Genomic DNA, 18,371 nt, shown 5'->3' on the forward strand with positions numbered 1-18,371 from the left:
TGAAGGTAGGATTGGGGTAGATGTGTTCCTGGCATCCTGAGCACCAAACCATGATTGCATTGAACCTACTTCCTACATGTGACATTTCATTCTACAGCTGGTACTCTATGAAGGGACAGATAGGCCTTGTGAACAGTTCTGCCATTAGTTATGACATTGCCCCAGGTGGAAATGTATTCAAAGGTGAGGAGCTGTCTTACAAAACATACTTTTACATCATCTTTGGAGGTTGTGAGTCTACTTGAAAAAATATGTAATTTTAACTACGCATCAGCTAAGAAATATAATGTGGTAGGAGGCTCATAATCTGAGAATTTAAAAAACAAAGGAAATGGTGCATACCAAGATTAGAAGAACCTAGGCTGAAAGTCTGTCTTATAAATATGAGCCTCTTGGTTGAGTCATGGTGGTGTTTTGCAATGGAAGAACCATATTCTATTTAAAACAGTTTAAACAAAACCAGAGAAGTTTTGTTTATTTGTTTTTAATACTGCTGCCTAACTGGGAAAAGTGCCCTCAGCTATCTGAACTTCCACATTTATGAATTAATTTTCTCTGAGTAGCAGCCATTACTTTACTAATGTCACTTCAAAATATAACACCTCTATTATGCAATCTCAGTATAATAATTTGTGGGTAATTAATGGACTGCTTGTAACCCTGGCAATCTCTTACTTTAAATTAAACCCAAAAAGATTTCTCTGCCTAGGGAAAATAATATTTAATTCAACAACATTTTATGACAAAATTGGATGATATTATCTTGTTTCAAATATGTAAGCATTGTTTCAAACATGTAAGCATTTTTCTTGTAATGTAACTATGTATAGAATGCTAACTATGGAAAATTCAGTAGAAATATTTAAACATAGTTAGGTGGGATACAAAACATCATATATTTACTTCTTATTGATAAATTACAATAGTAAAAGTTTTCTTATTCCTATGGGGAACTAAGTAACTAGCCAAGCAGAATAGCTGGGAGAACATACATCTTCACTGTTGTAAATGGACTTTCCTATTTCACAAGCCTTTTTTCCCTCCCTTCCAATGAAGATCTAATAGGTAATCAAGCCTAATGAAGTATGCTTTTATATCTCTGACATAATGATATTCATTTAAGAATATAAAGATTATCTAATAGTCATAAATACAGTACAATGTATGGACAAAACCCATCTAACCCTCATAACGACAGAGGTTATATTACTTAGGCCAGAATTAATGTCCACCCCACTTCTCTATTTCAGTGAAGCACAACAACGCACACTTGAAATTGATGCAAAGAAAACTCTCATATGGGTTTTCATAAGGAGGAGATTCGATTCTTCAATCTCTATGAAGCCAAACATCTTTCTTTTATTAGACTCCAGTGTAGCCAATAATTTTGGAGAGAGGTCACAAATCCTCTTTCTCCAGACAGATTATCAATGGGAATAATTTGCATTATATGCAAACCACAGAAAGTCTAATTTAGACTTTACCACCACCAGCATGACAGTAAACATAGTTAAACTCACATTAAACTTCATCTAGAACGTGCACTCTCAATGGGGATGAGATGGCACCCAAGGGGGTAAAAATTGGTTCTTGGAGAAGAACAACAACAAAAAAAATCTTATATATTACAATGATTTGTGGCCCTCTAAAGCTCAACTTCCCCTGAGAAAACCTTATTCCTTAGTATTTCATTTCTCTCATTCAATTAAATGAAAAGCTTCTCCTTAGGGGCATGAATTTTTTTTTTTTTTTTTGAGAAACACTGATTTAGAACAAAACAAAAGTGAAGTTTAGTCTTAGCAATTTTTTTTCCCATCCTTAAAATCATGGTTGCCTTTGATTTTTATCCAAATTATCTGTTTACACTTTGATATAATTTCCATCTTTTGTTGCTTCTTGGCTTTCCTCATTTTTCTCTTCATTACTTTCCTTTGAGCTAGTGGCTGATGACTGGTGTGAACACAAGAAATGGTCATTCTTTCATGTTTGCTCTGTTACTGATCTCTAATGTTTCTACTTGCTGAGTGTTGGAGCTCTATCATCACAGCAAAATAGAGGACACAATGCAGTGTCATAACTCACTGACCTACTATGGCAACAGTGACTGCTGCATCTATATTCAATCCTGACTGCAACGTTAGAATGTGGTAAAACAACGGCAAGAGAGAAGGGACAATGAAAAATTTCCTTAACAGCATTTTGGATTAGCATCTCACTTGGTAAATTAACTAATACATCATAATTCCAAGGTATGTCTTCATAATGGGTCAAGAGAGAAAAATGAGACAACAGAAAGCATCCTATTACCCACTTTTTAAATATTTACCTGATACAAAGTGTCAGAAAACAGGTGGAGAGTTCAGTTATTCTCTAGAGTATATTAATGACTGTATTTCTGTTGTACTTTATAATCTTTCAGAAGAGTGATTACTCTTAGTTTAAAAAAACTTACCAAAATAAATTTTATAATTATCTCATTCATGTAAACCTTTCCCTTTGCAAAACACTTTACATAATAATCTTCTGCAGTGGATTATGGCTTATTATTTCCTAACAATTTAAATGGAAGCCGGAGGCATGTTCCTAACAATTTAACTGGAAGTCAGAGGGTAGAAAATTCTTCATAGAACACGAACTTTGGTTTAGGAATCTGAGGAGAGACAGTAAGACATCTCTGATTTCACTATTCTACAACTTTTGATCCTTAGTCAACTTAAATGTACAGTCTGGACCATGCAATAAATTTTCAAGGGTCTCATAGAGCTTCTGAGGCTGAAACTACCTGATATGCAGCGCAGGGAGGCTGCCTGAGGTGAAATGGAACAGTAGCCATACTGCCAGATGGAGACCACAACAAGGTATTGGGGACAGTCCCACTTTCAGTGCACATACATTTAAGGTTCACGAGACGGCTAGTCCCTAGATTCAATATGGTATCACAGTTATGCTGGTGATATTTACAGTTTATGTTGGATCACAATATAGCACAATAGCACTATACTTGAGAAAAAGTGAAATATTTTTCTTTGCCTCAGATCACCCACAGAAGAAAATGTCCCCAGATTATAGCATCTTACTGCTTCCTGCTTTTTGAAGACAAAGGACCGAGAACAGAAATAATAGAAAATGTATGTGATGTGTTATATGAATTCAATTTTTCTTGCTGTAAATATAATATAAAATTTAAGAGGAATAAGCCTTTCAGAAAGTAGTAGGCTCTATGGTTTTTTTGATTATCTCCCTCCAAAGAGCAGGAGGCCCTTCTGCTGACATCTATTAAAATAAATTTAAAAAGGGCGCTGGTGCCATTTAAAGAAAGCTATGTGCTGATCTGAGGAATGGCTGCATTGGTGTATATATAAGAGCCACGAAAATAAAATAAAAGGACTATATATTGAAATAGACCTACAAACTGAACTAGACTATCATGCCTCTAGGATTAGAGAAATTTAGTCAAAATGCTTTGTTCCATTAATATCTGATTTTTGCTAAGTGTGATCAGTCCTAAAACTCAACTCACTTCTAAATTGTGGTCTTTCGGGGTGTGGGGTGGGAGAGAGGGTTTTTATGTATTTGCAAGAATTTATATGAAGTGCTTTATGAAAGGCACCACTTAGAAAATCTATTTGTTCATAGGCCAGTGCTTGGGGAAAAAAAAAAAAAAAGTTCTTTCATGGAGTTCAGATAGATTTGGGGGAAAGAATTGTATTCTTTCAGCATCAACTTAAAGTACCAGTATATTCATACGAATTGGGTACCCAATCTATTTGCTGAAAAGAAAATTGTAGTACTAGAATCTTCTAAACATCAATAGATTTTTGACTTTGTAAAAGGACTTTCAGGCAACTTTGGAGGTATATGGTCTTCTAGATCAATGAAATTATGTAGGCTTTCTTTTTTTCTTATAAATACATTCATAAAGGAAATGTTTAATGTACCTTTAAAATTTGCATAAATTAAATCAGAAGTATCCTTTAGTAGACTTAGTAAGTACTTATGTCAGAGGAAAGCATACATAAAGAGGGTGGGCAAAGGGCTTGGAAGGTTAGATTTACATAATCTTAGGAAAATTCAAGAATACAAGGTTAGGACCAGTTATAGATCATTTTGCTTTAGTACTTGTTTCTTTGGTTTTCAGGGGTCCTTCTGTTCTGCTGTTGTGGGGAAAGTAACAAAAATTAGATCTGGAACATTTCTAATTTTTCTGCTGACACTAAAAAAAAAAAAAAAAGGTAGCAACAACAACAGAAGTAGCATCTATAAAAATCATTTGAAAATTGTTATCATCATTTTGTTAGCATCATTTTGTTGGTGTGGCATTACTGATGTCTCTTACATTCTTTAAAATATCAATTTCTCTTGAAATTTAAAGTTACCTTTCATCTGTCCAGGACAATCACCCTCCATTGTTCAGTAATAAGAAGAGGCTAAGACCTGAATCTGAACTACAGGAGATATGGACATGCCTTTTTTTTCACATTAACATGTCTTAAGCATGCTCCTTTTTTAGTCCTTAAGAAAGCCACTTAAAATCTTCTTATTGTTTGTAACAACTTTTTGAAAAATCCGCATGTTGTTTACTAGCAGCAGGCTTCCTACACAGGAAGAACTTGATAAGGTAGCCTTGGGAGCCTATTTTATTCAGATCATTGTATTATATTCCCATCTCCTCGCCTCTGCAAGTTCAGTTCCTCCTCTTTTGCTTGTGCTTCCTCCATTTTTTTTTTTTTTTATTATCATTTGGCTACACAGAGCTGCCTCATGTCATTCTATGCATACATCATCTCTGTTTTTTCTCTTTTCCTGCATAATGGCCCAGCTTTTCTGAGGGTCGCTGTTGTCCCGGGTGTGATCCTTTACTAAAATGGGCATTGAATGAAGGTGGAGCTCAAATTATCTGGGAGCAAAGGAAAACCAGGCATTTGAAAAGGACCCAGAAAGGAACGAGTAATGAACCAGAGTGCCCTCAATGAATTGCTGTAGAGGGAATTCTCAATTCTGACACAAAAGGAATGTATGGATACCAAGGAAAACCTAAAGGGAGAATCCCAGTAGGAAGCCTGCCTTGTAGGCTGGTCAGCGCACAGGGTGGAAGCCAGCAGCCCTCCAGATGTGAACAGAAATGAACGCATTTTATGAGTAAGAGTTAAACATTCAAACATACCGTTTTGGAACACAAGGTACTTTGAGGGGTTGACATCCCTTCATAATTCATGTTCATTGTTCCTCTAAGTAAAATATGTGTCTCCCTTTAGTTATTCTGTTAGGAATTGTACTTTAAAGGCAAGAGGACATTTTTGATAATGCACATCTTAAACTTTTCATTAAACTACCAAATTTAAATTCTACCTTTTTGTGCACTCTGACATTTTTGTCTGGCATTTTCATTAATTTTGCGACATACATAAATGTAGCTGAAATGTTAACTGATCAATACTTTGTCTCTCTCATGTAGCACTAGCGCTCCGTTCCCTAAGGACCACACAGCAGAACAGAAATTAAATGTGTAAAATATCAAATGTTAATGTTAAACACAGCGGCACTTACTGTATAACGACAGAAAAGGCTAAAACAATTCCAAATGGACAGATGGTACCACAAATTATCTAGAATCCCATTTAAAGATTAAAGTTTGTCCTGTAAAATAATTCTCTGACGCACACTGAAGGGTGTCCTTTTACTGATAGCTCAGTTGTCCAATTATTTTTGTGCTCATTACAGTGAGAAATGACAGTACTGTAAAGAACGAGAAAATGTGCACTCTTTTTTTTTTTTTTTTTTTTTTTTTGCCATGTTGCACCCACTGACATCCACAAGAACACAAATGTCTGGTCAAGAGCCTGATGAAAATTAGACCCAATTTATGAGACATTTCCACATTGACAATAGATGATTCCAAAAGACAAGCGGCCGTGCCTTCCGCATCACATACGTCTGTGTTCACTCTTAGGCATGCAATATTCATAGTAAAATTTAAAAACCTAATTCATGGCACACAACAACAAGGACAGTCCCAGGAACACGTTTGCTTATATTTCATCCATCACCTTCCAGGCCGATTTCTGCTTCTAATATCATCAGCCCACTTTAAACCTTCTGCAGATCATCTAGGTAGCATTAAAGAAGCCAGGCAGGTCTTCCCCTGCATATCTCATGCTCTCCACTTTAACTGACACTGGGACAAAAATGATTGCTTTTCCATTTTGACTTCATTCTTGTACATTTATTTTTGGATATTCAATTAAAAAAGAAAAATAAAACGGAATAAAAAAATATGGGCACTTCAACACTATAAAGTTTAGTGAGCTGGGCCTAAAACCAAGCAGCATAATGGTACAAATGCATGTGCTCCATGAGGCAGCTGCATTTATGAAAAAGTGGGCCAAGTGGAACCAATATTATAATAATAGACCCATGATCCATCAACAGGGAATGATGGGAACAATATGTTTGTAACAATGGGGTGCTGCCATAGCTTCTCCTAATGGAAAGCAGTTCTTTTCAATAAACTGCCCTAAAAAGGCTCTGGTTATGCAGTAAGATCTTTAAAACATTTCGTTTTTAAATACATCATTTAATATTTACAAAATGAATAAAAATCCTACAACAGTTTACCCCCCTGAATTTTGTAATGCTAAGATTACAGGGTACATATTTTAAAAGCTCTTTTAGAAAGGAAATCACATCTGTGTGGCTTTGGGCAAGGAACTTAACATTTCTGTGCCTCAGCTTCTTCCTCCTATATTAGGAAAATAAGAGTATCTACCTCATATAATGCTGTTGGGAATATTAAATTCATCGATGCATGAAAAGCTCTTTCATACTTTAGTGCCTAAAAAAATCAGTTCCTTGGCATAGAAATTCATAATAAATATTTGTCGTCGTTACTATATAACAATCTTTTCTATCAAAATTTAATTTGAGGTTAAAATAGATGATTGGGAGAGGGTTATAAAATAGCTCAGAATTTAAATGGACGGTCTAGGAAAAATACTACAAAGCATTAAACTTATCTATCATCATTTACTAACTGGCTTCATTAGAGCAAACACTTTTTTTATCTGGTATCACCAAAGAAAGCTTCTCCACATAAGGAAAAATTTCAGACTGAACGATTAGATCATTCACTGTCCTACTGACTTAGAAAGTCATTTATATTGGGCACCTACAATTTATAGTGGGAGGCACTATGCAGGTGATGCTGGAATCCCAGGTGAAAAAGGCAGGGTCCCCATTCTCATGGAACTCCTAGTTCAGGTCTAGGTAAGTGAAGCCTGGCTTTGTTATTCACTATTTTAATCACATTCAATGGAAAGTAATTTAGTGCTTCTTTTAATCAATGAAACAGTTAATATTATTGTTTCTTCCCCAAAGTACTCTTAAGATAAATTCACATCACAGTTTGCAGCCTCTTTCTTTCACCATCAGTGTCCGCAGTCCCTTTTCCTACTTTATTGTGGCCTCCCTCCCCCGCTTATTTGAAAGCATCTTACATTCAGCTTGTGCTTTATGGGACCGAGTCCGCTAGTAACTGACCACCAGCTATAGAGAGATATTCCTATACCTCTTCACCGGTGAATATTGACTCCCTTACAATGAAACCACTCAAGTATTATTATGTACACATAGCAAAGTTTCAGAATTTCGGTGCCTGATTTTTTTTCAATTAGAAGGAAACTGAAAAAGACTGCCATCTTGAATTCACTGAACACGAATGCCCTCTCGAAGCCAGATGAAGTTTATGAAGATTTACTCACACATTGTAATGCTACAGCATTCAAAATGAATGTTCCTGAACAAACGATATGATAATAGAGGTTTCTCTGTTTCCAATTTTACAAACAGCTGTAGGGGATGACCTTGGAAGGAGTGCATCAAAGATGGCAGCGTGACAGTTTCCTTAAAATATTACTGTGTCCACTATAAGGCCCCCTGGAACCTGGAAGTCAGGGCATAAAGTATGAAATTCAGTATCATTTTTCCCTCATTAACATCAAAGTGCCTCTGTGATGCTTAAAAATCATAATAAAGTTTGCTTAATAGTACTCCAATGTATTTATTACATGAAGGAGCTAAATAAAAGAATATTGAAAGCTGCAGTATTTTTTGCTTTTTTTTTTTTTTTTTTTTTAAACTTGATGATGACAACCGCTTTCTCTAAGGAGACAACAACATGTCTATGGGAAGCAGGCCGCCTAACTTTCTGGTAACTTACAACACAAAGGGACATACACACTCTTTGTTCCATGTGCTCAGACATTAATGAAAGTCCTATACAAGTCCTGAGAGGAGAACAGAGCTCAAAGTACTAAACAGATGTGCATACACTCATTTGAATGGTAATACTAAAATGTTGATTTGTTACTATAATTAAGGCTCTTCTTGTAAGCCCCAACAATAATGTCATATTCTGCTAAACCGGCAACTATAAGAATGCATAAGGTACCCATATCCTAACAAATCCGATCATAAAATAAAAGATTTCAAAAGAAGGACTCCACTTAAACTTCAAACTGAAATCCTGAATGAGCAAAAATAACATGAGAGCAGAAAATCCCAGCTGAAGCTCAGAGCAAAGTATTCGTTGGATTTTCTAGCTCTGCAAGTTGGTCTCGTCGGCAGTTTTTAAACAACCAAAGTAAAAAGCTACAAGATGAACACTGTCAGAGGACTATTTGGATCTATGAGACTCTCACCCATGCCTTTTTAAAACCTGGAAATCTCAGAAATAATAAAACATGTCTTAAGTAGGTCCAACTACTTCCAAACGATTCACATGTTAAAGTATTACCAAGTAGCATTCTCCTGCCCAAGATTTTCATATTTTGAAAAAATATCTACATGTTAAATACAATTAAAATGTGAATGGTCAAGATTATTAATTTTTTTTTAAACACTAAGAACTTTTCTTGGCTCTGCTATTGGGATTTGGAGTTACACAAGATGTAAAATTTTACTTCTTAACAGTCACAGAGAAAATTATACATTGGCTGAGATGTCTTGAATTCCGGAAATCTCGGGGGTGGGGGGTAGGGACATATTCTTGGACTCAGACCTTGAACAATCCATCAGGTTCCTGCCCACGGCAAATCTGTCCAGTCAAGTCTCAAAATAGAAGTTTAAAATGGCCACATTGACATAACTGTTACTATAGCCACAGAAACATGCAGCTATGATTACTGAATTTAATGAATCACAATATAAGTAATATAGTATGATCATACCACAAAAGCAGCGAGGCTCCTTGGGGGTGAAGCCCAGTCAAAGCAACTATTAACGTAGTATGCAGCATTTACGAGCACCATGACACAACGCTTCATTCTGATAAAGTTTCTTAGGAGTAGCTGTAAGGAAGATGAAAATATTATTAGAAAATTTCCAACACTAAAGCCAATCAGAGATGCTACAGAATGCTTCCAGTTTAGTGTGATTTAAAATAGATTCAGAAAGTTAATAAAGTTGTAAGACTATACCAAGCAATTAGGCTCTCAAGTTAGAGGAAAAGAAGTATCTCTAGAGAAGGTGGAAACTATAAGAGCAATTTCTTAAATATATTTTCATAAACGATATTATCATGCAAGTTGGGCTATATTTGTTCAAAAGAAAAAAATCTTCAACAGATGAAAAACATCTTCTTCTTGCTACTTTCATACTAGGAACCTTTAATGTATTTAAAAATTCTCAAATCTTGTGATTTTAAAATTCTTTAAATGCCTTAATTTCAAGATATCTCAAAGTGAAGTGGATAACTTGCCATGTTTTTATTTAGGGCCTTAGAGAAAACCCCATCAACGATTGCTATCTCAGAAAACCAAATTATTTTCGCCACTTGAGTAGGAGTCTCTCTTTCTTATTATCATAGTCTCATTCTCTCTTTCTCTTCCTGTCTTCCTCTTCCATTCTCTCTCATTCCCACAATAAACTTCACCTACATGTTCTCATTACTTTATAATTTTGGAGTTATAGGAAAATGTATGGTAATCAAACACTTTAAAAAAATCTTTCACTAAAAAATGTATATATGACATTTATTACTATAAAATAAGCTACAAGGATATATTATACAACACAGGGAATATAGCAATATTTTATAATAACTATTAATGGAGTATAATCTTTAATAAAATTTTGAGTCATATATCCTACACCTGTAACTTATATAATATTGTACATCAATTATACTTCAGTAAGAAGCAGAAAATAAATTATAGACTGGGAACAAGAAAAAAAAAGGTATTAGAAAATTGATATAATTCCAATTTAAAATATAAAACTAAGGGGTAGCTATAGCTGTAAAAAAAAAATAGCCTATGCACTGAAGTCTCAAAAAATTACCTACAGCTTTGTTAATAGAATAATATGTCTACAGGTTAATATTTTGCTACTTCAAGGACACTTCAAGGCTCATCTGTTATGTTAAAGATCTAGGTATGTAAAGTTAACTGGGGTCATAGGGAAAAAAATACACATACATGTGTAAATACAGATGCATGTACCTGCATACCAGTTTAAACAAAAATTCTTTTCAGGCAAAGTAAAAAGTGTCCTTATTTACCTCCATCTTGGCTTCTGATCACCTTCCCTTAGGAGCTACTCTTTTTTGTTTTACTTTTATCTATACCGTGAAAAAAATGTAAACTGTCTTTCTGTTCAGATAGATATTATATTTGTAACTCATGCATTGTCTTTAAACAACCAAAGATCCCATGCCTTATGGTGAACTGATGGGACTAAAAACAAAAATATTTTTGATCTTCTAATAGCACAGAAAATTATTAAAGATTTTAAAACATACAAATGAATTCTGTAACTTTTAGCCTCAAATACATTTTACTTCAGCTGTGTTACTTGAAAGTAAACCGTTATAAAAGGAGTAGCTTAGTACTCTTAACTTGATAGCTAACCAAATTTAAAACTACAGGTCAAATTATGAGATATCAAGCATAATGTAAAATTCCTCCATGACACAAAAATCAGGGTTCCCAATTTTCCATTTTCTTAGCTAGAACTGCCAACAAAAGTTCACTTCTAAAAGATCATAGTCAAAATCTAATTAACAGGAAGGTTTCCCTTAAAAGATAGAGCCCCCTCTCTTGTGGATTAGAGGGATGAGCTTTAGGCTGGGCTCGCTTTACAAACACCTGCAGCATACCTGTGGGTGGTCTGTACATATATTTGAACCTCAGCTTTTGGTGTTCTCATTTACACATGCCATGGCAGTCAAATTGTATTTTATGTTCAAAATGATCACTCTTTTGCTAACGCATGAATACATATCCATTCTATGCAGCGCCTACAGTATCCCCTTTCCTTTCTGACCATCCCCATCCAACTTATTAGTTTGGTATTGTCCTTGTTTGATCTTTTAAGTAAAGGAAGGGAAGAGAGAAAAAGAAAGAGAAAAAGAAAAAGCCGTTTCACATCAGTAGATGATCAAAAATTCCATAGTTTCCTCCTCCCCCCTACCTCCAAAGTTTATTTGAATTTACTTAGATGTTTTACAGATATAATCAGGTCTTCCCAGAGGGATTAATCTTGCCTTGCTTTTTACCTGTTTAGAGAGTCTGTTTTCCTCTTCAATGTACTTCTGTTCTTTGGGTATTAATGTTCGTAAGCTGGCTTTCACCTATATATCAACATATGTGTCTGTTATGGATTAATATATTACAAATGTTTACAAGTTTTTCACGCAGTTCAATTTGCAATAATTTCTAAAGTTTCAAAGTCCTGGCTGCTGTGCTCATAAAATATAAATGTATACAGTTGCACATGCATGCGCTTCCATTTCTGACGCCGGCAGGCAGCGGCCAGAGCACAGCCACAGCGGCAGCCGCCAACTATAACAGAAAGTGTGGGTGTGCCAGGCAGTGGCAGAAGCGTATTCTCCAGGATACATCAAGGTTTAGAGAAAATGAGGAATGACAGAAATTCTCTACAAATCAGGAACAAAAGCTTTCATGAAACTGAACTCTTTAGCAGTACAAAAAAGCCAAAGTTAAGACTTACAGCATTAAAAATCACATCTATTTCAAGATAGATGACCCCCTTTGTTGGCCCTGTCAGCTGCTTGTTTTTCAAGACGTAGGCTTTCTGTTCACCATTTTGAATCTGCGGGAAAAGGACATGACAGCCGTCTGTCTCGCGGTCTCCACTGAATACACTCCCTCAGTGACCTTTGACCCCCAGCTGCTGAAACTGACAGAGAACCCAAAACAACTGTGGCAATTCTGACAAGTACCTGTTCATTACCAGGATCAAGTCTGTCAGGAAAAATTAACTATCATGGGATTCAACATGGCCGTGAATTGAGTATGTTAAAATTTTTAGTGTTCTTATTACAGACCTTGGTTGAGAAATGACAGATATAGAGCTGAGGGTTTTTTTTTTTTCCTTGAGCAAAAGCAACACAGAGCAGTGTGTCAGGTGAATAAAACTTACAGACAGCAGTGGTATAGCAACTTTGCCCAGAAAGTCAGCACTTCGATCCCGATCTTCATCATAAACTGTCACTTCAAGAACTGAATGGATATCTTTAATGTTGCTGCATAATAAATATATGTAAGAAAAAAACACTTTATCAGTGGAGAACAAGAACAAAAATGCTTTTAAAAATTTAGATAGCTCCAGCTGATTTGGTGTATATGTGTTTTATGTATACTATTTGCATATGCATGTACATAAGGTAGCTTGGTATCTAACAGAATTTCCCACAATGCACCTTTGTAGACAGCAGTGATGGTTCTATTATCTGGAACTTTGATACTATTGTAATTTTAAGCTATAATTTTTAAATAAAATATAATTTCCATCTGGATGGGCAAAGAATAAATATTGTAAAAAAATCCATAAGTGGCAGAGTTTTTAAGACTTTTTTAGACTTCTTGTTATTACAATAATTCCTATCTTCTTATTACTCCCACAAAAAACACCATCAGCTTTGATTTCAGCAAGAGTCACAGTATATGTTATATAATTTTTCTTTTTTATTCTAATAGGATATCTTTTATTTAAGCTCTCACCAAAATGCTTACTTACTTCTGCTAGGTTTACAGTAAAAGTGAACCAACACAGAGTCCGGAATGGAGAAAAAAGTGTAACATTGATAGCTATTGTACCACCCTAGGATTTAGAAATTAAGTAAGGTTCCATTATATTCCAAAGACAACATATGTTAATAAACAACTGTGCAATCTCTTCATATTTTTGTTTCTGGAAAAATAAGCCCCAATTGTTGACAGCATTTATTCTTTAATCAAACTGTTTACCAAGAAAACATGAATTAAGGGAAAACAAAAAATGAATATATTCATTACTGAAAGACTGCAACCACATGTGAGAAGAGGCTTTATCAGGGCACAATCAATTAATGGCTTTGATAATAATCAAACCTATTCATTCAATTACGCATTCCAGAGAAAAACACTCTCCACAGCCTTCTTAGGAGTGCGAGTCTCCTGACCAGGCTTTCATCTCTTATAAAAATGTGAAATTCCTTAAAGATAAATTGGTCAGATAATTAAATCTGATTAGTTACTGGCTCTTAAGCAGAGACATTATAAGAAATTAAGGAGGAGTTTAGCTGTTCCTCATATACAGAAAAATAAAACTATGTTAGAAAACTTTTAAGAAGTACTTCTGCTTGGAGAGTTTTCCTTTGTTCAGAGTTCATTGCTAAAGCCCAGCTTAAAAAAAAAAAAAAAAAAAAAAAAACCCACGAACTTAAGAGATACTATAGTGTAACATCGGCAGCATGATCAAAAAGATTTAAAACTTCTTAAAACAAAAAGAAAAGTAACTCAAAGGATGTTTTGGTAACTAGGACTAGGACAGTACTTACTATTCTTATTGTGCTAAAATGCAACAAACCAAAACTAAAACATCTGCCGAATTTGAGACCAGATTGTTTGCTGATTTGAGCAACGGAACAAATAGAGCTTTGTCCTCCTTGGTGTCAGTGCAACTGGGGAGAATTTCAATAGAAAGTATAAAAGGAAGAAGCAGTATGGCAATTCAGTTAATGGGAGAAAAATCCTTAGTCAAATCATATATTAAAATGCACAGTGAAAAAAAAAAATGTCTGTGAAAACAAAGAAAAATGGCATACCCTTTCTCCAGGTCTCACTACGAGGAAGGTAATGCAATTATGCAATTCATTGTTACTAGCAAAGGCAGGCCAGATGCATCGAGCTGTTAATCAGTTAAGAATAAACACAAAAATCTCAAAAATAAATATCCTTTAGCACCATTTTTGAAATGAGCTCAAGGTAATGACGACTTACAATGAAAAGACTTTGTTCCACTCAGGATTGAGATTTTTGTAGACCGTATGTGTTAGCAGCCTATCATTGTTCAGTTCAACCACACAAAATGGGTCACTTTTACCTATAAGAGATAGATGGAGGGGGGACATTTTTAGTATAAATAGCGCCCACAGTTCATGGTGTGGCTACCCTTACTACATCTCTTTCCTTAAAAGTTTTATAGAAAACGAAAGAGTGCAATAAAAAAAAAAAAATCCATCAAAATGAAGTTAGATATAACTAAATGTTAACAGTTGTGATTCAGAACAATTTTGAACCTGAAGAAAAGTAAGAGCAAAATTATATTGCTGGTATTTTAATTTGCACATTTTTAAAAACAAAAATAATACTATAATTTCAATTATGAGGGAAAATGTGATGTGTATCCATCCCTAAATCAGTTTTTATTTAATTCAATGACCATTTATTTAATTCATGTGTTTTCCAACTCATCTGACTCACTGGTAACTTGTAACAGAAATTTCTAAAACAGGTTTCTTTTGGGAAAACTGCTCTATTGCAGAATTACAACATTTTAATATGACTTTAGATTCTCTTCTGAAATATCTATAGCATCAGAGGAAGGTAAATTAGACCCGCTGAGGTAGAAAAAATTCTGCCATTTGATACTTAACTTCAATAGCAAATCTGCATGTTAAAGAGCAGTATTTTTTCTATCCACTGAGAGTGAAGGATTTGGAAGTTATCATATGTTTACAGTGACTCTGTTCTGCCACAGTCAAATCTCATCCATTTGGTAATTATATTTTGTGATGTCCTCAATATTTTTGTAATGTCATGTCCTGTATCATAAGAACTCATAAAGTCAGAGGCTCTATGGGGGCAGCATTAATGATATTAGCGCAGCATGTAATTTGTTTGATACCTTATACAAATGACAATGAAATCAATATTTAGACAAAGCTGTCCAGAGGTCATATCTTTTAAACTACAATATTGATTTAGACTACATAAGAGGTTAATGTGCATATTATTAACTTTAATGATAAAGAATAATTGTTTTAAATGCATTGTGAATTATAGTCACAGTGGTTTACACTTCTGTGAAAGCTTAAATATCATTGAAGATTTTCAATTAAATTTTAATAGGAAAGAATTCATTAGCTATCAGTGACCGATAAGCTGTGTATTTCCACACAGCAGTGTATTTACTTTCCATATTGTAATTTTTCAAATGAGATGTACAAACTTTGACTCACCTTTAATTTATTAATTTTACATTAAAAAGATATTTAATATGTGTGTGTTAGTTCAGTGACCTCATATAGCCCAGGATAATTGCATAATTTAACATTATGGTAATCTTTTCAATTTTTGGTCTTGGGGATAATTTTCAATAAAGAATAGAGAACTGAAAGTCTTTAAAGTCTGGTGAAATGTTTACCTCTGCTTCAGTATCTGTATTTTTTCCCACCTTCATTCCTCTTACCCTGCCTGCTACCACTTTCTTTTACAACTCAACACATGCCATGAAAGTTAATATTCAAAAAAACTTTTTTGGCTCATTAAAATACATTATAATAGATTTTATTTGCCACATCAACAACTTTATTTTCTTCCATAGACTTCAGGTACAAGAATGAAAATTAGATTCAGTTTTCAAAACCATAGTTATTCCTAAGGCTCATATTATCTTCTTTCCACCTAGTTTTCTACTGGGTACTATGGTAGGAAAAAAAGAACATAAACTACAACTTCAAACAGTGCATAAAAGGTTGGAAAGATAAAATATATCTACCTATAACAACCAAAGAAAATATTAAAGCTCTATTTATGATAGAATCCACGTCAAGTTTAACTACTTTGCTTTCACTTCTGATGAAATGATAAACTGGAAACATTTAGTTCAAAGACAAGTGTAACTCTCACTCTTCCTTGGACTTCCTCCTTCTCATGTTTCTTTTACATCTGTACATTCATACTAATCTTAACTAGTTAAAAAAAAAAAACTACAAAAAGAGCACTTTGGGGTTTTTTTTTTTCCTTCATTTCACTTTCTTTACTTGAATTACTATTTTATTTTGATTGGCTTGTTTTTACTTGCCCTCAAATGACCAACAATGTGTAACAGATTCAATAAAAATTGTACCACTTCTCCAATAGCAAAACCTAAGAACAAACTCCAGAGACCAAAATTCATCATGAAAAAATTTTAACTTCTAGAGAGGATGGAAATAATTATTTGATTTTTTCCCGAAAGGAATTATATTCAATTGTGTAAAAGTGAATATAATACTTTCAACGAACCCCGTGGAAAGACTCCCAGTCATCACCTTCCTTGTTACTATATCTTTATTTGCTGACAAAAGAAGATCAGAGTCAGTGATTGGCTAATGGATCAGAAAGAAAAAAAATCTGTGCTTAAATGTTTAACACTTTTCAAATCTTGCTAAGAGAGCAATACATTTACCAAACCCTACGCCATGAGGTAGTGGCAACCCATACTTTCTTGCTGTTTAATTGATATTTCTAGGAAAAATCAGTATCATCCATCTATTACCATTATTACTTATTCTCTCAGTAATTCTTTTCTATTAAAGACGTTAAAGCACTAGAGATATTTCCACACTAACAACAGGGCAGAAACTTTTAAAGCCAACTCTCAGTCATTTTTGCATTCTAAATTCCAATCACTGTATAACATCATTGGCAAAAATACTCTCCTAGAAGCAACTATGTTATAACTTGAACTGGGTAAGCAATATGCTTTTTAAGAGACCATTTTAGATATTGTGCAGAATACAATGGTGTTTACATTAAAAAAAAAAAAGCCTTTTGCCTAAAATAGAACAAACTGATATTGAAGATGGCTTTAATTCATACTGATTTTCCCCAATCTATTATTCTCAATGTGTTTACAGTCATATTAAAGATTGATTATGGTCAGTGACATGAACCAATCTATGTAAACACTGTCACTTTTATTTCTCTGAAACTTCTCAAGTTTAACACATGGTTGATGTCTTCCCAGAGAGTATTGGTTAAAACCTGCACCTCCAACCTCAAGGTCCTCCAAGCCCCTTACTTGAGCTATACCACACTTTTGGAATCCTCAGATATTCCACGTACTTTCAGAGCTCTGGGCAAGGCATTAAAGTTCAAGGTGAAAGCCCAGTGGTCTGGGGAAAATGTCTTTAACTTTTGAGGCTGAGCAAAACAGAGATTGAGTACTCACTCTAGGACCCTGGCCTTGTTCCCTTACACATTCAACAGTGAGAGTAATGGTCCCTTGTAGAGATAATAGTAAGAATATAATTAGATGAATGTCTGACACACTAGCAAGGACATCAATAAATAACACTAATAATAAAGGTGATAATACCAATAATAAAGACAATTATAATACCTATTATTACCATACGTGCCAACATTTTCTGAGTTCTTATTAGAAGCCTAACATTGTTTCTGTTCCTTTGCTCAAAAATTTTTATGCTTATTCTATGAGAAAGATACTTTTACTATTTCTATTTCACAGAGAGGAAACTGAGGTAGGGAGATTTTATAACTCACCATGTCACACAGGTTGCAGTGAAGCTATTGTTCCAACCCAGGTCTATCTGACCTTCAGAGTCCTTGCTCTATCTCTATGGTTCATGCTCCCTTTAATTAAATAATATTTTAATGTAAACCACTAGGCAAGACCTTTCCCAATAACTGTGCCATGCTTTAGTATTTAGCAGTATACATCCATGGGAAGAGCTTGTTCATAGATTCATCCATTCAACAAATATTATGGCTTACCATGTACCAGGCATGTTCTGTGTTGAGGAGACATACATGCATAAAACAATTTTAAAGAAGCCTGATCTCGTGGAGTTTGAGGAAGAAGAGAGACAATGAATACAAACATTTCATAGTATTTTAGAAGGTGTTAAGTACTGTGGAGAAAGACGAAGTTGGGAAAGTCAATAAGGAGGTGAGGAGTGCTGGACTGTAGTACAATTTTTAACAAGGCTTCCAGAGAAGGTCTCAGTGAGAAAGCAACACATGGGCAAAGAAATGAAAATAACAAGGGAGTGACCCTTGGTCAGAGAAGTGACTGTGCCTGGT

General features: G+C 34.6%; 1 protein-coding gene across 42 annotated transcripts in view; it reads right to left on the reverse strand.

The window, feature by feature from the left end:
- Positions 1–18,371, reverse strand: part of MCTP1 (multiple C2 and transmembrane domain containing 1) — a 537,796-nt gene that overhangs the window by 153,331 nt on the left and 366,094 nt on the right. For all 42 annotated transcript variants that reach the window (XR_014838295.1, XR_014838291.1, XR_014838294.1 and 39 more), the window contains 5 exons: positions 14,280–14,382; positions 12,439–12,541; positions 12,007–12,108; positions 11,552–11,626; positions 9,225–9,344 (listed from right to left, as the gene is read on the reverse strand). Coding sequence is in view for 29 of the 42 variants with exons in the window: in XM_021084540.2 (XP_020940199.2) it covers positions 9,225–9,344; positions 11,552–11,626; positions 12,007–12,108; positions 12,439–12,541; positions 14,280–14,382 (503 nt within the window). In the remaining 13 variants the exon portion in view is untranslated. The remainder of the gene's footprint in view (positions 1–9,224; positions 9,345–11,551; positions 11,627–12,006; positions 12,109–12,438; positions 12,542–14,279; positions 14,383–18,371) is intronic.

Source organism: Sus scrofa, chromosome 2 (assembly GCF_054392235.1).
Source record: "Sus scrofa isolate SSC_HxYL_T2T_F1_AM1 chromosome 2, Sscrofa_HxYL_maternal_Yorkshire_Landrace_v2.0, whole genome shotgun sequence".
NCBI classification, from domain to species: domain Eukaryota; kingdom Metazoa; phylum Chordata; class Mammalia; order Artiodactyla; family Suidae; genus Sus; species Sus scrofa.